Below are 27,237 nucleotides of genomic sequence, written 5' to 3'. Positions count from 1 at the left end.
CTCCTCAAGCTAGATTATGTAACTGTTAAAAATAATGACAGGACTCATAAAGTCAAAAAAGAAAAATGTGATTTCACAAAGTTCAGGGACAATATCCCTAATACCTTTGCACTGTCTTGCATAGCAGTGAGAATATAATGAACATTAAAAACTACTTGTTGAATTTTTACTGTTTTTTAAATGCATAATCTGTTAAGGATATAAAAATCAGAGAAAAAAATCTTAAGAACCAACCTTTTAAAGTACAATTAATGTTCACTATTTTTACATTGTTTTTTTTACTATTTGAAATGGCTTTATCCATCCAAACAACAAATATTTAATAAGGAGAGTCTATGTGACAGGGACTGTGATAAGCACTATAGATAAAAAGGTGACCAACACCAAAGTTCCTACTCCAATGAATTTAGAGTCTAGAGGAGAATGTAAATAACCCAATAAAAATGTAGTTTAAAATAAAGTTAGACACAGATAAATATTCTGAAAGGAAGAACATGGGTGCCATAAAATTATACAGATAATAAACTTCATCCAGTTGAAAAAGACAAAAAATTCTTCCTGAAAAAAAATCATGTTAAGAGTCAAGATCTGAAGAATAAAACTAATTACTCAAAAAACCTAAGGATATGAGTGTAGATGAGTATGACCATTTTACACAGGAAAAAAAAAAAGAGCTATTCTTGGTTCTCTGGTAGGGGCTCTGTTAAAGAAAAATGACAAAGGCATGTGTGACTAGAGCACAGGAAAGAGGTCAAAAATGGTAAGGGTAAGTAAGGTTCAGAAAGAAAGCAAGGAGATGTTACTACTGGTGGAAACTAAGTAAAGAGTACAGAGAATTGCTCTTATTTCTTACAACTGCATGTAAATCTGTAATTATTTCAAAATTTAAAGGGAGGAAAGGAAGGGAGAGAGATAGGAAGGAAAGGAAGGAAACCAATAGTCAAACTGGGCAGGGCTTATGCGTTTCATTAAGTACACTGATTCTAGGAGTAATGGAAAACCATCAAAAAAACATTTTTTTAAGAATGAGAAGTAACATGTTCAGATTGGCATTTTGAAATATTACTCTAGCTATTATATAGATTGAAGACTGGCCAGACTGCTTATGAGTAAACAGATTACTAGACTATTGCTGCTACCAGATGATGACAGATTGGATTAGTGTGGTGGCAGTAAAGATGAAAAGAAATTCAGAGATTAGACCTGGCAAATGTCTATTTTTTTCAAACAGTCCTAACATTTAAAAGTAGCATTTAAAAATTAAAGTATTTCAAGATAAAACAAATAAGATTTCGTAACCTTATCCTGTTAAACAGTTTCTTCAAAAGTTAACATCCTAAGAAATGGTTTATTTTGAATATGAGGCAAATAAACATGAACTATCTATTCTCTGATTCAAGTAAAATTGTATCAGTAACATTTTTATGATTCTAAGAAAAAATACCAATAAACCCACAAGTGTTATCCGACACCTCTCAACTTACCATTTTTCCAATCATCATTACATAAGGTCCTGCCTGTTGATTTACAGCTAGAAAATCTAGCAAACGCACATACCAAAATATTATGTTAAGACAGTAAATTAATCTTCCAGCCACAAAAACATGATTATCATATGCATTCTCAAAGTTCCATTTTGCTCCAAATCTTAGTCCAAATCCAATGAAGAAAGAAATTATGGCAATTGTATCACTGATATTGAAGTAATCACTAAACCACACTTTAATCTTCTGGCTTATTTTTCCAGCTTCAGACATAAAAATCTAAAGGTTAAAAAATAATAATAATCAATTTCTTCCTATTAAAACAGAATTCAGTTATAACAGTACAATAAAATTTTATTTATCTTTTAATATTTCAAAGTATTTTTGACTGTCTTAGTATTTGATCACCAAAACAATTCAGTAAGGTATCAGAGACACAGTTCTTATCCTCATTTTCTGTGTGTGGGGGGGAAAAAGACCCACAAATAAATAACCTGTTCAACCAAGATCATCCAATTAAGACACTGTAAATTCTGGATTAAAACAAAGATCCCTAGGCTTGGAATGTGAGATACTTCTGAAAAGTTGTTTTATTTTTCACTGAAACAACACCAGGACATTCAAGTAGGATCTTCTAAAAGTGCCTTATTTGCAGAAAGTAAACAACTCAATGGTTTAAATTGCTATACTTAGCTCTTTTCTTTAATATAAAATTTAAAAAAAATTTTATGTGGGAAATGGTAATACATTTACAGCTTCAAAATCATAGTGAATCATAAATATTGAAAAGTCTCCCATTCTTCTCCACTAGTCAACTGATTCCCCTTCCCACTAGAGGCAACCACTTTTATTATTATCTAATGAATTCTTGCAGAGCTGTTTTATGAATATACATTTAAAAGAATTGTTTGCAACTTGCTTTTACCATTTAACAACTTAATTTCTTTAAACATATTAGTGAAACAATAGATTTCATAAATATAGTGGCCATGGCACTCAAAGGAATTTAAAATGCATAGTAAGTTATTTAGTAAGATAAAGTCCTACAATACTTAAGTGGGAGAGAAGTACAATGCCTTCTATTTTTGCAATTTCATGTATTCTCTAAATGTAAAGCCCAGAGACATGAAATAATTCTGATGTATTTAAATAAGTATGTTATAGAACAACATATATGTAGGTATCATTTTAAACAGAAAATTGTAAAAAGATTTTTAAAACTTTTTTTCCCCTGAAGTCAGGGTATTAGAAAATTTACAATTTTACATTGAAAACTCTGATAGACACAGGGATCTAAATCTAAATGACAATTCAATGGGCAATAGAGTACACTTTGCTCAGTCACTCAGACTGACTCTTTGTGACTCCATGGGCTGTGTAGCCCACCAGTCTCCTCTGTCCATGGAATTTTCCAGGCAAGAATACTCGAGTAGGCTACCATTTCCTACTCCAGGGAATCTTCCCAACTCCACACTGGCAGGAGAATTCTTTACCACTAAGCCACCTGGGAAGTCCACAAGATACTTTAGAGGAGTGTACAATAAGAAACTACTTATAATTTACCTAACTGATTAGCTAGTATATTTAAAATTCTTTGAGAGTGGCAAAGATCATAAATATGAATGTTGAGGAAATAAAAATCTAATCTACTTTTTGAGACAATCACTATCTTTGTAATTAGGACAAAGTTAACAACACACTAATCTCTATTCTTTGGTCATCACTTTTAGAATAGCAAAACCAAACATTCTACACTTTAATAATATCATCACCTACTGAAATTATGAATAACACCTACACATACCCATACACATAACCGAAACAAACAAAACACCCTCTAATTACAAACTAAGTTACTGGTAGGAAAAACTAAAGACATACCTCACGGACTTTCTCAATAGCATAGGTAAAAATATAAGCAATAACAATCCATTCTTGAACTGAAGGTAATCGTTCCATTTGTACAAGAACCACAAATGTATAAAGCATCAGAAATCCTAAGTATGCCAACTAGTAAAAAACAAAACAAAAAAACAAGATATGAATAAAATTGATTATAAAATGTAATTTACTATGAAAATTTCTATACACACAAAAAGAAACTAAACTAGTCCCTGTGAAGTATCTCCCAGCTTTAATCATCAGAAAAGTTTCAGAGGTAACTCCTTTTCCATTTATCAACCAGTCATTTATAAATGGCCCCCAAGGTATAAATGTATTATTCTAGATTTTAGTTAACTTTTTAGTACTTCCCACAGGAAGAATTTTATAATACCAGCTTTATGTTCTCAGTATAGTCCACATAATTTCACTTATACCTAAAGTACCATAACATTTTAAACTTACTATAGAATTTCATCACCATCATTCAGAAATGCATACTACCTAGCTCCTCCTTCTTCCAACCAAGTAGTACTCCTAAGAAAGACAACTGGTATTTTCTTAGCTCCTGGTCACTGAGGCTGAATCCCAAGAAATGGAAACAAAAATGAAAAACATTCTTCCTAGGTAAAAGAACATCCCACCTTTCAGACTCTTAACAAGAAAAATTATAAGGAGATAATAAGGAACAATGTAAAATAACTTCTGAAGAATCAATTCATTTCAGAGAAAAACCCAAATTCTTTGACCCCTGAACAACCGTAGCTCATCACTTTCCTTGCCTCTACAAGTCTTAAAATAAGTCATATCTTTGATTTAAGCTATGGCAGGGAAGGGAAGTAAAATGCAATAAGAAAGAAAAAAAGAAATTCCTATAGTCCCATGAATTGCCCACTTTTAGTCATTCATACAAATGCAAACATATGAAACCTATGTTATTTCCATTAGTGGAGAAAGAATTAGGGGATTATATTAGATAATCCAGATTTGTAATTTTAATACCAGAACAAGATCAAGCAAGAAAATTTTCATACTGAGAAGGAAATGTACAGAATTATTCTTAGATTAATGGGCCTGTGTGTGGGTGAGAAAGCAATGATCAAAGAAACAAATTCTCAAATGTTCATCTCAGCATAAAACCATTTGCCTACTTTGGCAACTCAAGAAAAGCCTGACAACGATGAAAATGAAACACAACAAACATGACAACAAAATTAAAAACAACTGAAAATTTTTCTTGGTAAGAGGAGTAAAAACTTAGTCACTCAGCCCCTGGATAAAAGTAACCAATCTCATGTTTCTCAGATAGAATCCATTAATCTATTGACATGTATGCTCTTTAAGCTGGTAGTAAAATCTGTCTTTCCACTGGCAAGGAAAAAACCAATTATGTGACAGATAACCAAACGTGTACTACAGTTAAAGAAATAAGCTATTATACCACTGAAAAATAAAACTGTATGAATGATCTAGATTACTTGTATCACCATCAACTAACACTGTAAAAAGGTTTACTTCTAAAATTATAATATTATCTACAAAGTCCCAAAGCACAAGGAAATTATATTTGTGTATCATAAGTTCTCAACTGGAAAATGGCTTTCCAGTGATCTAAGTTGTATCAAGATTAGTATGGACTCTAAATCAAAAGTACCCTTAAAGCCTATCCTTTAAAACATTTTGTTGGCTCCAAGGAGACCTGGGCTCCATTCTGGGTGGTAGGGGCAGGGCTGCTCCACTCTCAGTCACTCGGTGGTGGGGGGCCCTCCTTGGAGGGAACAGCTGGGAGTAGAATGCACTGCCTCACCCCAAGGCAGGTAGGAGTCCTGGAGAAGGTGCCCCCAACTGAGTAGAGTGGTATCCACTGCAGCCACATTCCCAGCCAAACAGTACCTAAACAGGAGAATCTGGAGCAGAGAAAGGTTTATTGCAGGGCCATGCTTGGTTCATACCCCCCTAAAACCCAAACTCCTGAATCTCTCCTGAGACAAAGGACACTCGGAGAGGCTGGCCCTTTCAGCATTTCAAAGTCAGCTTTGACAGCCTGGCTTGTGGGTGTGACAGGAGCCAGAGAGGGAGAAGTGCACACCCCTGGGAAGGTGTGCTCTAAGATGCTGGTGTGATTCTTCACCATGATACCGACGAGAACACAGCACACAGCAGCAGGAAGAAGAGGAGGAAATGGCAGCCTCTCAGGGACTGCGGATGTTTAGGATGTGGCCACTGATTTCTCTCAAGAGGAGTGGCAATGCCTTGAGTTTGATCACTGGGAATTACACAGGAATGTGATGTTAGAGAACTACTGGGACCTGGTCTCCTTGGGTCTTACTGTCAGCCAGACATGTGGTCACTTTTTGTGCACAAAATAAGGATCTCTAGGATGTGAAGAGAATAGAGACAACAGCCCACATACCAAGCTTTGTCTTATGATGACACCCAGGTTCTGATGACCAAAAAAGTAGGCGTGGAAGATTTGTTTCAAAAAAATGCTGCTGGGAAAACATGAAAGCTGTCACCTTGTAAATTTAAACTGCAATAAATTGTGTAAGAGCTTAAGCAAGAGCTCTGTTATTCAATAACTACAACAGCATTTATAATGGAATGACAAGCAATCCTTGCAATAAATCAGACAGTAACTTTGACCAAGACTCAAATCTTATGAATCAGGGCACTGAGTTTTCAGAAAACCATTCTAAAAGTAATAAATATAAAAATGTCTTTTATCAAAGCTCAATATTACTACATATAAGAGGATTCATATGGAGAGAAGACTTACAAATGTAGTGAATGTGATAAAGATTTTAATCAATCGTTCATACTACAGAGGAACATTACAAGTGTAATAAATCTGGGAAAGTCTTTAAAAAAAATCTAAGTAGACATAGGAAAATTCACACTAGAGGAAAACTTTATAAATGTAAAGAATGTGGTAAAGCCCTTATATGGTGCTCAAAACTTACCAGACATCAGATAATTCACACTGGGGAGAAACCATACACATGTAAAGAATTTCGCAAAGCCTCTACACAGTGCTCAAATCTTAAGCATCATCAAATAATTCATATTGCAGAGAAGCTTTATGAAAGTACAGAATGTTGCAGAGTCTTTGATCAGCATCCATATCTTCAGTTCAGTTCAGTCGCTCAGTCGTGTCCGACTCTTTGCGACCCCATGAATCGCAGCACGCCAGGCCTCCCTGTCCATCACCAACTCCCGGAGTTCACTCAGACTCACGTCCATCGAGTCAGTTATGCCATCCAGCCATCTCATCCTCTGGCGTCCCCTTCTCCTCCTGCCCCCAATCCCTCCCAGCATCAGAGTCTTTTCCAATGAGTCAACACTTCACATGACGTGGCCAAAGTACTGGAGTTTCAGCTTTAGCATCATTCCTTCCAAAGAAATCCCAGGGCTGATCTCCTTCAGAATGGACTGGTTGGATCTCTTTGCAGTCCAAGGGACTCTCAAGAGTCTTCTCCAACACCACAGTTCAAAAGCATCAATTCTTCAGCGCTCAGCATTCTTCACAGTCCAACTCTCACATCCATACATGACCACGGGAAAAACCATAGCCTTGACTAGACGGACCTTTGTTGGCAAAGTAATGTCTCTGCTTTTGAATATGCTATCTAGGTTGGGAATATGCTATCTAACTTTGCTTCCAAGGAGTAAGCGTCTTTTAATTTCATGGCTGTGGTCACCATCTGCAGTGATTTTGGAGCCCCCAAAAATAAAGTCTGACACTGTTTCTACTGTTTCCCCATCTATTTCCCATGAAGTGATGGGACCGGATGTCATGATCTTAGTTTTCTGAATGTTGAGCTTTAAGCCAACTTTTTCACTCTCCTCTTTCACTTTCATCAAGAGGCTTTTGAATTCCTCTTCACTTTCTGCCATAAGGGTGGTGTCTCATCTGCATATCTGAGGTCATTGATATTTCTCCCGGCAATCTTGATTCCAGCTTGTCTTTCTGCCAGTCCAGTGTTTCTCATGATGTACTACTCTGCATGTAAGTTAAAAATGCAGGGTGACAATATACAGCCTCGACGTACTCCTTTTCCTATTTGGAACCAGTCTGTTGTTCCATGTCCAGTTCTAACTGTTGCTTCCTGACCTGCATATAGGTTTCTTAAGAGGCAGATCAGGTGGTCTGGTCTTCCCATCTCTTTCAGAATTTTCCACAGTTTATTGTGATCCACACAGTCAAAGGCTTTGGCATAGTCAATAAAGCAGAAATAGACGTTTTTCTGGAACTCTCTTGCTTTTTTCATGATCCAGCAGATGCTGGCAATTTGATCTCTGGTTCCTCTGCCATTTCTAAAACCAGCTTGAACATCAGGAAGTTCACAGTTCACGTACTGCTGAAGCCTGGTTTGGAGAAATTTTGAGCATTACTTTACTAGCATGTGAGATGAGTCCAATTGTGCGGTAGTTTGAGCATCCTTTGGCACTGCCTTTCTTTGGGATTGGAATGAAAACTGACCTTTTCCAGTCCTGTGGCCACTGCTGAGTTTTCCAAATTTGCTGGCATACTGAGTGCGGCACTTTCACAGCATCATCTTTCAGGATTTGGAATAGCTCAACTGGAATTCTATCACCTCCACTAGCTTTGTTTGTAGTGATGCTTTCTAAGGCCCACTTGACTTCACATTCTAGGATGTCTGGCTCTAGGTCAGTGATCACACCATTGTGATTACCTGGATCATGAAGATCTTTTTTGTACAGTTCTTCTGTGTATTCTTGCCATCTCTTCTTAATATCTTCTGCTTCTGTTAGGTCCATACCATTTCTGTCCTTTATCAAGCCCATCTTTGCATGAAATGTTCCCTTGGTATCTCTAATTTTCTTGAAGAGATCTCTAGTCTTTCCCATTCTGTTGTTTTCCTCTATTTCTTTGCATTGATTGTTGAGGAAGGCTTTCTTATTTCTTCTTGCTTTTCTTTGGAACTCTGCATTTAGATGCTTGTATCTTTCCTTTTGTCCTTTGCTTTTTGCTTCTCTTCCTTTCACAGCTATTTTAAGGCCTCCCCAGACAGCCATTTTGCTTTTTTGCATTTCTTTTCCATGGGGATGGTCTTGATCCCTGTCTCCTGTACAATGTCACGAACCTCACTCCATAGTTCATCAGGCACTCTATCTATCAGATCTAGGCCCTTAAATCTATTTCTCACTTCCACCGTATAATCATAAAAAATCAAATCTAAATAATCATAAGGGATTTGACTTAGGTCATACCTGAATGGTCTAGTGGCTTTCCCTACTCGATGCTGTAAAGAGCAATAATGCATAGGAACCCGGAATGTCAGGTCCATGAATCAAGGCAAATTGGAAGTGGTCAAGCAAGAGATGACAAGAATGAATGTTGACATTCGAGGAATCAGCAAACTAAAATGGACTGGAATGGGTGAATTTAACTCAGATGACCATTATATCTACTACTGTGGGCAGGAATCCCTCAGAAGAAATGGAGTAGCCATCATGGTCAACAAAAGAGTCCGAAATGCAGTACTTGGATGCAATCTAAAAAACGACAGAATGATCTCTGTTCGTTTCCAAGGCAAACCATTCATTATCACAGTAATCCAAGTCTATGCCCCAACCAGTAATGCTGAAGAAGCTGAAGTTGAACGGTTCTATGAAGACCTACAAGACCTTTTAGAACTAACACCCAAAAAAGATGTCCTTTTCTTTATAGGAGACTGGAATGCAAAAGTAGGAAGTCAAGAAACACCTGGAGTAACAGGCAATTGTGGCCTTGGAATATGGAATGAAGCAGGGCAAAGACTAATAGAGTTTTGCCAAGAAAATGCACTGGTCATAGCAAACACCCTCTTCCAATAACACAAGAGAAGACTCTACACATGGACATCACCAGATGGTCAACATCAAAATTAGATTGATTATATTCTTTGCAGCCAAAGATGGAGAAGCTCTATACAGTCAACAAAAACAAGACCAGGAGCTGACTGTGGCTCAGATCATGAACTCCTTATTACCAAATTCAGACTTAAATCCATATCTTACTCAGCATCAAAGAATTCATACTGGAAGAAACCTCACCAATGTATAGAATGTCACAAAGCCTTTAACTGGCTCACAAAGAATAACAAAATTCATAGAAAAGTAGGAAAAAAAACATAGTAGGAAAAAACTGTACAAATGCAGAGAATGTGACAAAGACTTTAATCAAAGCTGTTACCTCACTCAAAATCGTAGAAACCCTACAAACATAGTAAGTGGTGAAAGACATTAGTCCCAAGTATATACTTCAGAAAACAGCCAAAGAGTTCATAGTGGAAAGAAACTTGAAAGATGAAAAAAATGTAAAAGCACTCAATCAAAAATCAAATCTAAATAAATATCAGCAAACACAGTAGAAAGCATTAAAATCAATAACTTTTCAGCACTACTCTGGAAATATTTTCTATTATTTAGAAAATAATCTAAAGTTGAAGCACCTGTAAAACTTATTTGTTGTACTGATCACAGATATTGATCCAATTTATTGTTGGTATTGATGTTGAGCCAGGTATAACTATTATCAGTATCTTTGTTATACTAGTATTATTTGAGGTTATTTGAAAGTAATATAACTCCCAAATTACATGATATGCCTTTCTTTCTAGTGTGAATGTAAATTCATGTGTTTGACTATTGATGCCTCAGAGATAAAAGAAGTTCTATATTAGGGGGCAATCATTTATTTTCACTACTCCATGTATGTTTAAAGACTATAAGGTAAAATGTATAATGAAAATCTAAATGGAGATGACATGTGTTGTTTATTTAAATCATTCTTATGATGACTATTAGTTAAGTGCTCAGGGACTTACTCTTTGTACTAAAGAAAGAGAATCACTCTAAATTTAAGTAGCTGTGTCCATTTGCTTTTAAGGATAAAAAGATGGTAGTTCATTAAAATCCTGATAAACATTCACTAAATCAACAGAAGTCAAGAATATTAGTTGGCATGTTTGAAACAATACATCTTCATCAAAAACTAAGAAAAATATAGGTAACCCTTCCATAAGAAGTTATAAAATTACTGTATACCCACGTTTATCAAATAACTAGCCTTTTTTCTATAAACCATAAAAATCACAATTCTCACATCAGTCTATTAGAAGAATTCTTCTGAATTTCTATAATCTATATTTTGATAAGAGGATCATAGGTGAATAAAGGTTTGCTGAGACCATGTGTGAATTTAATATGTATTAATAAAACAATGATTTTTAATGTGGTTAAAAAAAATCAATTTTGCTCATACTATTTGAACCATACCACGTTACTAATTCAAAAAGATACATACACCCCATACACCCCATGTTCACAGCAGCATATTTACAACTGCAAAGATATAGTATCAACCTAAGTGTCCATCAACAGATGAATGGTCAAAGATGTAGTAAATATTTACAATGGAATACTATTCAGCCGTAAAAAAGAATGAAAATTTTGCCATCTGCAGCAACATGGATGGACTTAGTATTATTTTAAATGAAATAAGTCAGACACAGAAAAACAAAAATTGCATGATATTACTTATATGTGGGATCCAAAAAATACAACAAACCAGTGAATGTAACAATAAAGCAGCAGACTCACAGCTGTAGAGAACAAACTAGTGGTTACCAGTGGGCAGAGAGAAAAGGGAGGAGGGGCAACATAAAGGTAGGAGACCAAGAGATACAAACTATTAGGTATGAGATAAGCTACAAAAAATGAAATATGCTACAAGCATATACTGTACAACATGGGACATACAGCCAGTATTTTATAACTATAAATGGATCATATTGTGAATTGCTATATTATACATTTATAATTTATATATTACTGTATATCAATTATACTTCAATAAAAAGAAACCATACCGTGTTAAACCAGAATTTTACAATTGGCGCATGATAAAAGGCATAAAACTTTCGTGTGATTGGAAGCTTTTTTGATTTTATTTGTATCTCCATTTCATTCTTCCCTTCATTCTTGTCCAATAGTCTTACTTCTTTAAATACTTCCTAAAATAAAAATAACATTATGGTACATTTTCTCACAATAAATTTACATTTACTTTAAATTTTTTTTCCCTCCTTACCATGGGAATCTCTTCTGCTATGTTTTGAAAGTTGTTTTCACTATCTTCCATTGTCATTTGATGAGCATCTTGAGATTGTGGAATATGAGACATTTCAGCCTTAGTTTTATATTCTAACATTAATATGGCAGGTGGAACTAAAATGCTTAGTATGACCTAAAAATTTTAGAAACAGATAAGTTCACATTTTAAAACTAATGACTTTCAAGATATAATAAAAGCAATAAAAAGGTATAAAAATCCTGGTTATTAGTTAGCCATTTTGCCCCTGGTAGTATAGGGGAAAAAAAAAACCTTCACTTTTCACTTATATATAAAGAGGCCCAAGTTGAACTGCTTTAAGCAATAACAGAACATTTTAGTATTAGAAGGGTATAGAAAAAAATTAATAATTAATATAGACTTGTCCCATTAAAGAATCAGATTACAATTTGTTCAGAGAATACATTTTTGTTATAAATAAAATTCAAGCCTTATGAAATTGCTATGTGCTTAATGTTACCCTAAATCTCTCTGCAAGTGTTCCATGTAGTAATGTGATTACTCAAGTTGTATCCTATAAACAAAAAGGCTTATTTCTAAATTTGTACGTATTATTTGCAAAATCTTAAAAGCACAAAGAAATTATAATTGTGTATCAGGGTTTCTATGGTAACTGTATATCAAGGTTAATCTTTCACCATTATTTTTAATGTATGATTAGTATTTATTATCCACTTATAATGGTCTGTGATTAAACTTCTTGCATGATCTCTGCCTTCCATATTTCTGTGCCTTATTTAAGACACAACAAAAAGGAAAGTTTAAAGCAAAATCTCTCACTATAATGAAACTGAGAGTACCAGTTAATATTTTACACAAAATTTTAACCATAAAAACCAAGCAGATCTAATATGTGTGAAGTAAAAATTAAAAGTAACAGATTATTAAGTTAGTAGATATGGGCCAGGATCTAGAATTTTAGAATCTAGGAATAATCTTTTCATAAAACACCAACTTTTTTTCATGGCTGCACAGGGCTATATAAATGCCAACACTCCCATTCCCATTTGTTGCAATCATGCATCTGGCTCAAACTGGGAAAATAATCATTATACACCACATCTGAAAAGAATTCAGAGTGAAGGGGGAAAAAGGAGGCCATTTAATGCCACTTAAAATAAAATGCCAACACAACAACTCTTACTGCCCTTACATTCTACTGTACTGGTGGGCTAATTCCTCTGTTCTTTTTATCTAATCATATACTTAATATTAAATTATTTCCAAAGTATACCTTGTACCAGGAATTTTTCCTCATATTCAGCCTTCCCATCCACATATCAGATAACAACATCTGCGTACATGTGTGAGCTACAAAAGGTCTAAGTCTTGAAGAAACTGCTAACTTAAGACAGGTAGAATTACTCCAATTTTTCAGTTCATAAGTGAGCAATTTCATAGCCATGGTTTCATCTTGTCTGAAGGATTGTTCCAGTAATTCAACTGCCAGTTGACCAAAATCACTATCAAAAGATAAAAGCCAAAACATATTCAAATTACCATACTGCAGTTTTAAACCATTATCTTTAGGGTCATTCATAACATGTTCCAATTTTTTAATATCTTCATACACACTTGGGGAATTGTGAGGCATCAGAATAGCCCTATGTTTTCAGATATGCACTACTCTATGGAAATTACAAAGTATTAAAATATGTCACATTAGGAACAAGACTGAAAATGTGACTCCAGAGCACTTTCCCCTGGTCATAGAAATAAACCTACAGACTCACAGGAAACTAAAACTGACAATGTTCAGATGCTCTGTTCAAAAAGTCTCTATATATTTCAAAGAGTAGAAAAGGTTGGTACCTAATAGAGAAAAAGAATGTCAATATGGACTAACCTAGTATGAAAAATATCCTAATCTTCAATCCCTGGTGAGTTGATCATAGGATCTCTGTTTTAGCTATTTTCCTAATAACTCCTATTCTCTTCCAAAGAGAGGCCATTTGCGGGGAGGGAGGTCCTATTCTCTATTATAAAGCTTTCTATCAATACAAACTACCGTTCTAACTTAATATTCCATTACTCCCCTAGGTAAACTGTAAAACTTCCCGGAATTGTTTCAGTCTTCTACACATGTAGCTCCACCATATGCAATGCCTTTCCAGTTGAACTAGATTTATTTCCTTAGAAAATAGCTTAAGCTTCCCTTCCTTCCTTACCCTCCCACTTCAAATGGAAGTTTACCTAACCTAATTGCTATTATGTGCAACTAATTAATAAATTGACGTCTGGCATTTCTTCTTGCTGAAATATTTAACTCTTGAATTGTAAATGATATAATAACCTCTTTATTACATGCCTAGGTCTCTGAATTTATTTTTTTAATTTTTATTTATTTTTTAAAATTTTATTTTATTTTTTAACTTTACAATATTGTATTAGTTTTGCCATACATTAAAATGAATCTGCCACAGGTATACATGTGTTCCCCATCCTGAACACCCCTCCTTCCTCCCTCCCCATACCATCTGTCTGGGTCATCCCAGTGCACCAGCCCCAAGCATCCAGCATCGTGCATCAAACCTGGACTGGCGACTCGTTTCATATATGATATTATACATGTTTCAATGCCATTCTCCCATATCATCCCACCTTCTCCCTCTCCCACAGAATCCAAAAAACTGTTCTATACATCAGTGTCTCTTTTGCTGTCTCGTATACAGGGTTATTGTTACCATCTTTCTAAATTCCATATATATGCGTTAGTATACTGTTGAATTTTTTAAAAAAAGACTTAAACATTTAGAAAGTGGATTTCTCCTAATTTTACCAATAAAATTATATATACACATACCCAATTAGTGCATGGCACTATAATCTCCACTTAAACCCCATCTATTTTGTATTTTTAAAATGTTTCAAATGATAAAATATAACTTACTTGGAATATTGTTTCAATTCCTCTGAAGTATCATCTACAAGGTCACTCTGCTTTGCTTCATATGCCATTGAACGATAGATCTTACAGGCAACTAATGCTTTAGCCATTGATTCTTCACCATGCTGCCATAAAAAACGGGCCATAACCTGCCTCTTCATGAGGCAAGCCCAAATTAATAGTTCATTAAGTGGATAAGGAAAGCGCTTGGTTTCTGGATCATCAATATCTACAATTTCATCTTTGGTTCTTTTCTTCTTTCCTTCTTCCACAGCTGTATCAATCTTCAAGAGGAAATAATTATAAGGCTCATTAAAATAAGGCCATATGACACTCATGTAAGAATTTTAATAAAATGTCCTTTATTTTATTTTTCATATAAATGTACAAATGAAAATAAATTTTATATATTTGATTTTTATTACAATTCAAATTCATTTTATAGAAATGTTATTCCACAAAAATGTCTTTGTAAAAGTTTTCCAAGATGAGAGAAGGGGCCTCAATATTTCCACTAACATCTGATAAAACACAGTTCTAATGAAGGAAAAGTTTGGTACCACCTTTTTCTTGCATGCTGTTAATCAAGTAAATATGGAATAAAAGAAGGCAGTTAAACACTGACCAAAATATCTAAAAATTTTGATTATCATAGCTAAATATGAAAAACTTAATAGAATTATTACCTCATATTATTTTTTGGTATATAGGAAAATGAAAAATTGAGGATATACTATATCTAAAAACAAAAGATAATTCTTACTAAAACAAGTGACTTTTTTGTTTCATAATACCAAGTAACTTAAAAAGAATAAAATCCAAAAGCCAGAACAGGTAATATTTAAACAAAAATACCTTTGGTCGGTAGGGCTGTGCTGTTTTAATGAAATGATTATGCCTCGTTTTTTCCTTTTTATCTGCTCTATTGCCAAAAGATTCCTGACTCTTTCGCAACTGAGGAGTGCTGCTGGAGGTATTTCGGCCAGACCTCTAAAAGCAAAAGTTTATTAGTTTTTACAGATTTAAATACACTGTTATGCTATAAAAATTAAAAATCTATTTTAAATACACTGTTATGCTATAAAAATTAAAAATCTATTTTTACATATACATGTATATATAAATGTGCATATACACACACCAAAAAAAAAACAAAACCCAACATGATTTCTTTAGAATTTCAATTAGAAAATATTTCTAAGTACTCTTAGTTGAAAATCTTGTTTTTAAGACAATTCTGGCAATACTTCTACCATTCTAAGTTACTTTTTAAAAGCTCATTTTAAAGAACATCTATAGCACTTCCCCCAAATATTACATACCCGATTATTTCCACTAAGACTATTATATATTAATCGAAAACGTTTCCGAGTGTAGGTGCATCTATAGGTTCCTCCCATAAGATATTCAATAACAAGTCCTATATCAATTAGAGTGATCTTATATCCTGGAGGAAGATTCCCCTGGAAACAAAACATTAATTTTAAAAAGGCAAAATTGTATTTCTCAATGTTTCCAAGCCATGCCTAGCAACATGTCTATTATTCTCCAAAATAACAAATGTTCACTTGCTACAGAAAGCTGGAGTTGCCAGCAGCTACCTTTACAGAAAAGAGTAACTTGCTCCTGTTTCCTTTTGTAAGAACAGGGATTCTGAAGTTTGAGGTCCCAACAGTGTGGCTCAGGACAAGAGTATGACTTACAGTAGGAAGATAATTTGATCTCTCCACTGTACTAATACTTCACACAGAGGCAAAGAAAGCTCTAAGAGCCAAGTGTTCCATCTCACCATGGCACATAAGTTGTATTTTCCTGCAAAAATAATGCTATAAATGTTTTCAGTTGGGACCATTAATACTTATTACTATTTTTAAATCAAAATTATATTGGCTATATTATAGATTACACAAATTTGTATAGCCTTGACTAAAATTCAACTACCACTTACAACACTGTTCAGAGCTAAGACATCTTTTTAGGGCATCAATTTATGAATTGGAACATAAGCCATTTTTGAGTTTGGAAAGACTGTCTCAGAAAGAAGTACTGTTAAATTTCATTAAATAATCATAAAAGAGTTTAATCATCAGTTAATTTATATATATTAACCAATTCTGCCCTACTATAGTCAACATTCTTTCATCCCCCTAATTGTAATTTTATGAACTTAGTACTTTTTAAAATGCTTATACTTTTTATATTTTAGCTACACCTGTGAAGTTTCTAATTAGACATCTATGTTCTTTAGGTCACCGATTTAAAAACTAATAAAAACATATTTTCACCTTAAATACAAGATTTTTGTTTTTATTTTATCTTAAGCAATCTCAAAATATGTTTTATGACTGAAGATGTCATGTATGATAGATACTTTAGTTTGTTTTTTTAAAATCTGACAAATACCCTTATGTTGTGAATTCACTTGAACAGGAAATATTTACATTAAGAAAAACAGGGATTTCCCTGGTGGTTCAGGGTTAAGAATCTGCCTTGCAGTGCAGGGGATGCAGTTCAATCCCTCGTCAGGCTATTAAGATCCTTCACGCCACAGAGCAACTAAGTCCACGTGCCACAATTAGAGTCTACCTGCCACAGTGAAATATCCCTCACAATGCAATGAAGATGCCACATGCTACAACTAAGACCCAACACAGCCAAACAAATAAAATAAATATTTTCAATAAATTAAGGAAAATAATGTGAATTACCTAAAAAAAAGATAATCAATTTTTCAAACTATACATACGGCTCTTATAAAACTTTTTTTGAATCAGAATATACTCAGTTACTGCTTGTACTTTAGGATTTTTCACTTATGGAAGTAGAAAAATTAGGCTAATTACTACAGTCATCAATGTAAAAGTAGTTAATATAACAAATCTCATATGTGAGATTTCCAGAATTAACTATAGCTCTGCTAAACCACCTAAGTAAATCACAATGCAAATGTGTTTAAGAAATTCCTGTATTGAAAGTCTCCCCAATTACTCAGGCTTTCTAAGGGGAGAATAAAAAAGAAGCTTTAATGACTTAAACAAACAAAAATTAGTGTGAAATGTCCAGAATAGGAAAATCCATAGAGAGGGCAAGGAGATTAACCCTTATGGCAGAAAGTGAAGAGGAACTAAAAAGCCTCTTGATAAAAGTGAAAGAGGAGAGTGAAAAAGTTGGCTTAAAGCTCAACATTCAGAAAACTAAGATCATGGCATCTGGTCCCATCACTTCATGGGAAATACATGGGGAAACAGTGGAAACAGTGTCAGACTTTATTTTTGGGGGCTCCAAAATCACTGTAGATGGTGACTGCAGCCATGAAATTAAAAGACGCTTACTCCTTGGAAGGAATGTTATGACCAACCTAGATAGCATATTCAAAAGCAGAGACATTACTCTGCCAACAAAGGTCCATCTAGTCAAAGCTATGGTTTTTCCAGTGGTCATGTATGGATATGAAAGTTGGACTGTGACGAAAGCTGAGCGCCAAAGAATTGATGCTTCTGAACTGTGGTACTGGAAAAGACTCTTGAGAGTCCAACCAGTCCATTCTAAAGGAGATCAGCCCTGGGTGTTCTTTGGAAGGACTGATGCTGAAGCTGAAACTCCAATACTTTGGCCACCTCATGCAAAGAGCTGACTCATTGGAAAAGACTCTGATGCTGGGAGGGATTGGGGGCAGGAGGAGAGGCGGACGACAGAGGATGAGATGGCTGGATGGCGTCACTGACTCGATGGACATGAGTTTGAGTGAACTCTGGGAGTTGGTAATGGACAGGGAGGCGTGGCATGCTGCAATTTATGGGGTCGCAAAGAGTCGGACACAACTGAACTGAACTGAACTGAGGGTGAAGTCAGAAGTAAGGAGTAAAAAAGGAACAGGAATGAAGAGAGACTGCTAATAGATATGAAGTTACTTTAGGGGACTACTGCAAATACTCTAAAACTGTGGTAAAGGTAGCCACTATCCTGAATACAGAAACGTCACTGAACTATGTACTTTAAGTGGATGAATTTTATGGTATGTGAAACACATTTCAATAAAACTAAAAAGATAAGCATGTGGGGAAAAATGAATTAAAGTAAGACATTTTAAGTGAAGTTAAAAGTTCTTTCTATGAAATGTCAGTTTTATTAGATATGCTATACAACACAGAAAATGACACTTCTATCCAGTTTTCAAGCATTTAACAGCACACTCACACTTACTAGCAAGTAAAAAGTAAAGAATTTTGGAAAGTAAGCATTTTCATGCAGAAGCTTTAAAAATAATTCAATTAACTAAATACAAGTACTTTTTCATCAAGTAAAATAAAACTGTTGGACATCAATAGTTTACATTGTTATAAATTTTAAAAATAAATGTTTAAAACTATTAACTCACAGAGAATCCAGTAGAAGAGAAGAGAAACATCAGTGTATCAAATTTAGTCACCACAGAATGGCTTTAGATCATATGACAGCTTTACATATGCAATTACTACCAATACTGAATATAAAAGGGGGAGGGGGGAAAGGAGGAGAGATGGCGGCAACAGGCGGGGGTGGGGTGGAATTGGGGGATGGACGATGATAGACATAGGGAGAAAGAGAGCATTTTCAGCCTTTTTATTGGCAAATGTGCCACTGAAGATCATCAATCAGTGTTTCTCTCAATGTCTTTTATTCAATGTCCTTTAAATGTCCAGGGAACAAATTTCTTCTGAACACAGAGAAAGAAGATCCATCCTATCAATGATCATCCTTTATGGACAAATGAGCATCATGAAGTTCATCATACTCTATCCTGGATTACCAGAAGCTCAGGTCTTAATTTCATACACTTTATTTTTCTTGATTTCTAATATATTATGTTCTCTACACCTATATTATCACAAATTTATCTCATTTTATTTTGATCTTAAAAAAAAGTGATCTTATTGCTGATTTTAAGATGTATAGAAATGTTTTTAGAAACACATGAAGTATAAATGATTTTAAAACAACACTTTTCAGAAACAAAAATAATCTCTTACCTGCTTGACATCTCGAACAAGATGAAATAGCATTGGATTAGTTGGGCCTTGTTTCTTTAATGAGAAAAAAATTAGAGCAAACTATTATTTTTCTTCTAAAATAACTTTTTTGTTACTTATAGGACTTTTGTTCTTACACAAATTACACTGTTTCTGAGTTACAGAAAATCTGTTCATAAAATGGAACAAAGAAAAAGATATACCCATTTCACAATGTCATATTTACCTTAAACAGGATGTATAGTTTCTTATGTTCTTACATTTATTTATGCAAAAACACAAAAGCTTTTGTTTTCTAACAGTCATGCAAACACTGCAAGCTTCACAATTATATGTTAAATTTAATTTATATTTTACTGATAGTAGAAGCACACATTCTCTTTCCTCTTGTTAAAATATCCATCTCTGTTTCTGTTATTAATCAAGTTTCAGCAATATAGTAAATATTTTGGGTAAGAAACCTTTAGCATTTCTATATGCTGTCTTTTCCCTATTATCTTAATTCTATGTAAATGAAATATTACAGTAGACTAAACAAGTTTCGTTTTTACGTAATCTCATTTTGAGGGTATCCTATATTTTGAAAAAATACCCACTATTATCTCTCTCATCAAGACTGAGATAAAAGAGTCAAAAATATATATTCTTCTAAACTTTTTAGAAATGCCCTCATCTATATAAAATTTACTGCAATTAATTCCATGCAGCATAAATCAAGAGACTTTCTGTCAGTATTTTAAATCTGATGTTTAAAAGAAATATCAAATGAAAATTTCCTCCCACCAAATTTTTCAAACAAAAATTTTCTCTGTGTTATAGTTAATTTTTTATGAGGTATTATTAGTAATCAATTCAATCTACTTTTCCATTTTTATATAATAGGATACCTGATACCAAAAAGTTTGAGAACCACTGCTTTATCATGGTACATATAATCCCTTAAACTTTAAATAATTTTATCAATAATTGATGCTGAAAGTTAACTATTATCTTAATAATTTTGAGTTATACTATTAAAACATTACTTGCCTTGCTAATGGGATCATTTTTTATTTTTACTGTTTTATACTTGCTTTACATTTCAGGAATAAACCTTACTTCAGCACAATGAATAATCCGTTTAATATTATATCTGTTCGCTAGAGACAGTAGAATGCCAACAAAGTTCAATTTGACTGTGTTAGACACTATTAAAGGAAAAAAAATGGGGGGAAAAAGATATAATCCCTACTCAAAGGAAATTTACGGTCCACTGTAGTAAATAAAATTGTACTTAACAAACTATGACATTGGGGTTTACTGTACCAATGCCTTGGCATGTGAAATAAGTTTAAACAAAGAATAAAATCCAGTAACTGGGTAAGTAGTTTGGAAGAAAAATGCAGACCAGCACTGTGTAAATAGCAAATGCTTTCTAAAAAAGCTTATATTTAAGGGAAATAGTAGGTAGATGATATAGCTGAAACAGCCATTCTATAGGAAGATGTGAGTTAGGAATTGAAAGGCTGAGAGACAGAAATAGCTGAGGCAAAATTTCAAAAGCCAGAGAGCTTTGAAAATTAGTCTAAAGGCCTGAGTATTATTGTATACATATCAAGGAGCCATCAAAAAATTTTAAACTGGGAAAGCTATGATAAAATATGTGACTATAAGAATATATGGGTTAAAGATTTGAAGATAGACAAGGAGATTAGATTATTGAAGTAGTAAAGGCAAAAAATGATTGAATAGTACAAAGACATTAAGAATGCAAAGGTAGAGATAAAGAGGTAGAAAATGATGAATAAAGGGAAACAGCTTAGCAGAGAAGTCAAAGTTAGACAGCTAGGATTAGGTCATAGTACTCCTCAAGGTATAGTGCTATTGGTAACGAAAATTTGTAAGAGTAGTAGTTATTTACCTCTGAATGTTAGTGACATGAAATTTCAAACATAATGAGAAAAGCTTTGTAAAGGGAATAATTAGTTTTCAGGAGCTCTTTAAAAGAAAAAAATGGAAAACAGTATGTAAGCTAACAGTAGATACCACAAGGTCAAAATCATAAATAGAAACAACAAAAAGGAGACATGAAAAAAGCAATGTGTAATTTCTCCATTCGTTAAAGGAAAACAAATTTGGTGTAACAAATGACCACCAAGAAATAGAAGAAATACAATGGCTCTATGACTAAGAAGCTGATCTTACAAGTTTTAAAAGGGGGGGTGAGGTGAAAACAGTGTTGTTAACACTACATCTCTTTCCTATGTAGCTATGGTAACAGAGGAGGTCTCCAGAAACAGGGAAAGGGTCTCAGACTGTCATAAACAATCTATACAAAGACTGGATATAATTTTTTCAGGTAATCTAGCAAAATATTAAAGGTTTTACCAATAGGAATGAATATATTCAAGTAAAATGACACTTTTCAAAGACGATAAAACTTAGTCCACAAAGAAATTTAACATATACTTACAGTGTTGTAAAGTTCTTCCAGTCTAGGAATGGTAAGGAATTTATGCATGCTTACTCCATTTTCAATAAGAAGTTTTACAAATGCAACTCTATCCATTACAAGAGCATCAAGCATAGCTTGTTCCAAGGATCCAACCTAAAACAGCATCAAAATTAATAAATATGTTTCACACATTCTGATTATACAAACAGTTCTAAGTGCACGTCCTTAGGATTTACACATATTTATTCCTGAACAGACTTAAAATTTAAAAGATGCAAAATCTAGAAGGCTAGGACTTAAACTATATAGCGAATAGATAAACAGACCTATCTAGAGTAGTATTCCCAAAAGAACATTCTGCAGATCAAGGGTTACAAGGGGGTGGAGGTATAAGAAAAAATCCATCATCAAGTAAATTTGGGGGAAAATACCTTAGAGCAATGATTTTTAGTGTTTAGGAAAGGTTTTTTTAGAGGAATCATTTTAATAGTTAGGGGCCACAACTACATTTAGTGGACAGGGTCAAAAGACAACAGAAATCATGCAGTATGCCAGATAATTTCACTTATACCACTTTTTATTATCCTGTTAGACTCTAACAAATGAAAATCCAATAATTTTGCTTTACATATAAACACAAAGAATTGTCACAGACTTTCTAAAAATACAACTACTGAATAAGTCAGACAAGATTATATTTAGTTTTCTTTAGAATTTTAAAAGAAACCATTCACCATTAGAGAAAAGTCACATCTCTAACAGCAACATAACATGCAGCACTGTAGTTTAATAGAACACATGTATCAGTATTTGTGGCACTCCCCTGATGGCTCAGATGGTAGAGAATCTGCCTGCAATGCAGGATATCCAAGTTTGATCCCTGAGTCTGGAGACGAGAATGGCTACCCACTCCAGTATTCTTGCCTGGAGAATTCCATGGACAGAGGAGCCTGGTGGGCTAAGGTCCATGGGGTTGCAAACAATCAGATATGTCTGAGTGACTAACAACTTTTCAACACCTGTAATTGTTTACAGACTCTTTTAGAGACTTTAACAGACTCTAAATCAAATACCCTAAAATTAATAGAGACGCAAATAGAGAAATTTCACCAAGAATCTAAAATCCATTAAAAACAATATTAGTATATTTAATACTATTGTTATATTAACATCTTAATAATATCCCATTGCTTTTGCATATTTTAAAATATTTTGGTATCATATAATAAAAAAAACTCTGATGAAAATCAATAGCAAATCATCAGCTTTTTTCACCTGTTGTTTTTTAATCTTATTCCAATTCTATCTTCAGAAATTTATTATATGAGGGAGAAGGTGGGAGGGAGGCTTTAGAGGGAGGGAGTATATGTATATTTGTAGCTGATTCACACTACTATAGAACAGAAATCAACAACATTGTAAAGCAATTATCCTCCAATTAAAAATAAATTTTAAGAAAAGTTTACAACTATATAACCTTTTTACAGCAGTTTCTAGTACTATTTCTTCATCAGTCCATCATCGATTTCTATTATTTCGCAAAGGGTATGGTCTCCAAAATCTTTTTAAGTATACAGACTAAGTATTAATGCATGCCTAACACATGATGGATGGATGGAAGATATTTTCTGTGATTTTTTTCACTATTCAGTTCTACCTCGTAAGAAGGAATATATTTTGACATTGCACTTAAAAACAAGGCACAACTTATAAGAATGTAACACTTATTTTCTTAAATATTAGCAGTCTGTAACTTATCATAGCATGTTATTCCTATTTTAGTTTAAGACTACATCCTACTTTCTCTTATCACATACAAATCTGATTTGCTATTAACTTATTCTAACATTAACAACATTTGCTCTATTGAAATATGTTTCTACTATAAATCATTTTCATTTCCCTATCTTCAATATAATTAGGGCATTATAGTATTTTTCAAAACAATTTGTGTAGTAGGTATTTACCGAATTTCTTTTCCACATAATAAAAAAAAGGTATAACAAAGTTTTTGTTGTAAAAAAGAAGTATTCTAGCCAACTGGGTTTATAATCATTGACCTAGAACAGTAACAAAGCCTACCAAATTTTTCACACCTGAGGAAAAAAGGCTTAGTTAAAAAAAAAGTCTGTTTGTAAAACAGAATTTGTTTACATACTCAATGCGTACTGATCTCCTAACAAAAACAAAAGTAAAAAATGTAAAACAACTGTCCTGCAGACTAGGTTCAGGGTGAAGAAGCATAAAATCAGGCTTCCCAGGTGGTTCAGTGGTATTGCAGCAGATAAGGGAGACATGGGTTTGATCCCTAAGTCTGGAAGATCCTTTGGAGAAGAATTACATCTGTATTCAAAGAATTCACACCTGTATTCTTGCCTGGGAAATTCCATGGATAAAGGAACCTGGAGGGTTATAAGTCCATGAGGTTACAAAGAATCAGACATGACTTAGTGATTAAGCACACAGCACAAGCATAAAATCAAATAGATAATACTATGTAGAACAAATCTGAGATAAAACAAAGAATCCTGAGAGTCCCTTGGACTGCAAGGAGATCCAACCAGTCCATCCTAAAGGAGATCAGTCCTGGGTGTTCATTGGAAGGACGGATGTTAAAGCTGAAACTCCAATGCGAAGAGCTGACTCATTTGAAAAGACCCAGATGCTGGGAAAGATTGAGGGCAGGAGGAAAAGGAGACAACAGAGTATGAGATGGCTGGATGGCATCACCGACTCAATGGACATGAGTTTGAGTCAAGTCCAGGACTTGGTGATGGACAGGGAGGCCTGCCGTGCTGAGATTCATGGGGTTGCAAAGAGTTGGACATGACTGAGCAACTGAACTGAACAGGTGTGAAGTGATAGTTCACTGTAGTTTTGATATGCATTCCCCTAATGATTAATAATGCTGAGCATCTTTTCATGAACATATTGGCTATTTGCATGCCTTCTTTGGAAAAATATCTATTCAGATTTTCTGTCCATTTTTCAGTTGGGTTTTTTGGTTTTGTTTGATTTTTATCTTTTGTTTGTTTTTGCTTTCCCTTATGTATTATGGATATTAGTCACTTATCAGATTTATGATTTGTAAATATGTTCTTCCAGTGAGTAGGCTGCCTTTTCATTTTGTTGATGGCTTCTTTTGTTGTGCAGAAGATTTTTAGTTTGAGGTAGTCTTACCTGTTTGCACTTTTAGGTTGTGTTTTTGGTGTGATTAAAAAAATCATCACTAAAATCTATGTCAAGGAGCTTACCACCTATGTATTCTTCTACAAGTTTTATGTTTAAGTCTTTGATCCATTTTGAATTGATTTTTGTGTGGGGTATAAGACAGTGGTCAAGTTTCAGTCTTTTCATGCAACTGTCTAGTTTTTCTAACACAAATAATTGAAAAAAACACTGTCCTTTCCCCTTTGTATAGTCTTGACTACTATCATAAATTAATTGACATAATATGTGCATAAGTTTATATCCGGGCTCTCTATTCTGCTCCATTGATCTATGTATCTATTTTTATGCCACCATCATGTTTAAATTACTACAGCTTTGTGAAAAGTTTGAAGTCAGGCAGCATAATGCCTTCAGTTTTATTCTTCTTTCTCAAGACTCTTTCAGCTACTTAGGATCCTCAGGGGTTCTATACAAATTTTAGAATTGCTTCTTCTATTTCTGTGAAGCCACCGGAACTTCGATAGGGACTGCACAGAATCTACAGATTGCTTTAAGTACTGCAGACATTTTAGCAATATTGATTTCTATCAATTAGCATGAAATATCTTTCCATTTCTGTATACATTCTTCAATTTCTTTCATCAACATATTATAGTTTTTGGCACATATATCTTTCACTTCCTTGGCTGAATTCATTTCTAGGTAATTTATTCTATTTGATGCAACTGTGAATGAGATTTTCACACAATCAGTTCAGTCAGTTCAGTCGCTCAGTCATGTCTGACTCTTTGTGACCCCATGGACTGCAGCATGCCAACTTACCTGTCCATCACCAACTCCCAGAGCTTACTCAAACTCATGTCCATTTGAGTCAGTGATGCCATCCAACCATCTCATCCTGTCATCCCCTTCTCCTCCCATCTTCAATCTTTCCCAGCATCAGGGTCTTTTCCAGTGAGTCAGTTCTTCATATCAGGTGGCCAAAGTATTGGAGTTTCAGCTTCAACATCAGTCCTTCCAATGAACACCCAGGACTGATCTCCTTTAGAATGGACTGGTTGGATCTCCTTGCAGTCCAAGGGACTCTCAAGAGTCTTCTCCAACACCACAGCTCAAAAGCATCAATTCTTCGGCACTCAGCTTTCTTTATAGTCCAACTCTCACATCCATACATGACTAATGGAAAAACCATAGCTTTGACTACACAGACCTTTGTTGGCAAAGTAATGTCTCTGCTTTTAATGCTGTTTAGGTTGGTCATAACTTTTTTTCCAAGGAGCAAGCGTCTTTTAATTTCATGGCTATAGCCACCATCTGCAGTGATTTTGGAGCCCCCAAAAATAAAGTCTCTCCCTGTTTTCATTATTTCACTAGCTATTTGTCGTGAAGTGATGGGACAGGATGCCATGATCTTAGTTTTCTGAATGTTGAGTTTTAAGCCAACTTTTTCAGTCTCCTCTTTCACTTTCATCAAGAGGATCATTAGTTCCTCTTTGCTTTCTGCCGTAAGTGTGGTGTCATCTGCATATCTGAGGTTACTGGTTATTTCTCCTGGCAATCTTGATTCCAGCTTGTGCTTCATCCAGTCCAGCATTTCACACAATAGATTTATGCATATTGATTTTGTATCCTGCAACTTTGCTGAACACACTAGTTCTAACAGTTTTTTGGTGAAGTCTTTAGGGTTTTTTACATACGGTATCACGTCATCAGCAAAGAGTGACAATTTTACTTCTTTTCCAACGTATATGCCTTTTATTACTTTTTCTTGCCTAACTGCTATAGTGAGGGCTTCCAACACTATGTGCAATAAAAGCAGCAAGGGTATTTTATTCCTTATCTTAGAGGAAAAGCTTTCAACTTTTCATCATCAAGTATGACATTAGCTGTAGGTTTGTCATATGTGTCTTTATTATATTGAAGGATATTCTCTCTATACCTGCTCTGTTGAGTCTTTATCATAAACAGATATAGAATTATGTGAAATACTTTTTCTGCATCTATTGAATTGACTACACAATTTTTATCATTCACTTTCTTTTTTAATAATTTTATTTATTTTTGGCTGTGCTGGGTCATCACTGTTGCATGGGCTTTTCTTTAGTTGTGGCGAGTGAGGGCTACTCTCTAGTTGTAGTTTGTAGGCTTCTCATTGTGGTGACTTCTCTTGCTGAAGAGCACAGGCTCTAGGGAACATGGGGCTTCAGTAGTTGTGGCCAATGGGCTCAGCAGTT

At 34.4% G+C, this 27,237-nt stretch overlaps 1 protein-coding gene across 4 annotated transcripts in view; it reads right to left on the bottom strand.

Annotated features, from left to right (window-relative positions):
- Positions 1-27,237, bottom strand: part of TRPM7 (transient receptor potential cation channel subfamily M member 7) — a 109,924-nt gene that overhangs the window by 38,775 nt on the left and 43,912 nt on the right. For 3 of the 4 annotated variants that reach the window (XM_055537980.1, XM_055537981.1, XM_055537984.1), the window contains exons 12-21: positions 21,851-21,985; positions 19,399-19,452; positions 15,712-15,852; positions 15,245-15,379; positions 14,393-14,673; positions 12,737-12,965; positions 11,461-11,616; positions 11,240-11,383; positions 3,366-3,494; positions 1,485-1,763 (exon numbers count right to left, since the gene is read on the bottom strand). In XM_055537980.1, the coding sequence (XP_055393955.1) occupies positions 1,485-1,763; positions 3,366-3,494; positions 11,240-11,383; positions 11,461-11,616; positions 12,737-12,965; positions 14,393-14,673; positions 15,245-15,379; positions 15,712-15,852; positions 19,399-19,452; positions 21,851-21,985 (1,683 nt within the window). The remainder of the gene's footprint in view (positions 1-1,484; positions 1,764-3,365; positions 3,495-11,239; positions 11,384-11,460; positions 11,617-12,736; positions 12,966-14,392; positions 14,674-15,244; positions 15,380-15,711; positions 15,853-19,398; positions 19,453-21,850; positions 21,986-27,237) is intronic. The other variant, XM_055537982.1, reaches the window with a different exon arrangement.

Source organism: Bubalus kerabau, chromosome 10 (assembly GCF_029407905.1).
Source record: "Bubalus kerabau isolate K-KA32 ecotype Philippines breed swamp buffalo chromosome 10, PCC_UOA_SB_1v2, whole genome shotgun sequence".
NCBI lineage: Eukaryota > Metazoa > Chordata > Mammalia > Artiodactyla > Bovidae > Bubalus > Bubalus kerabau.
This window is presented reverse-complemented; position numbering and strand designations above follow the sequence as displayed.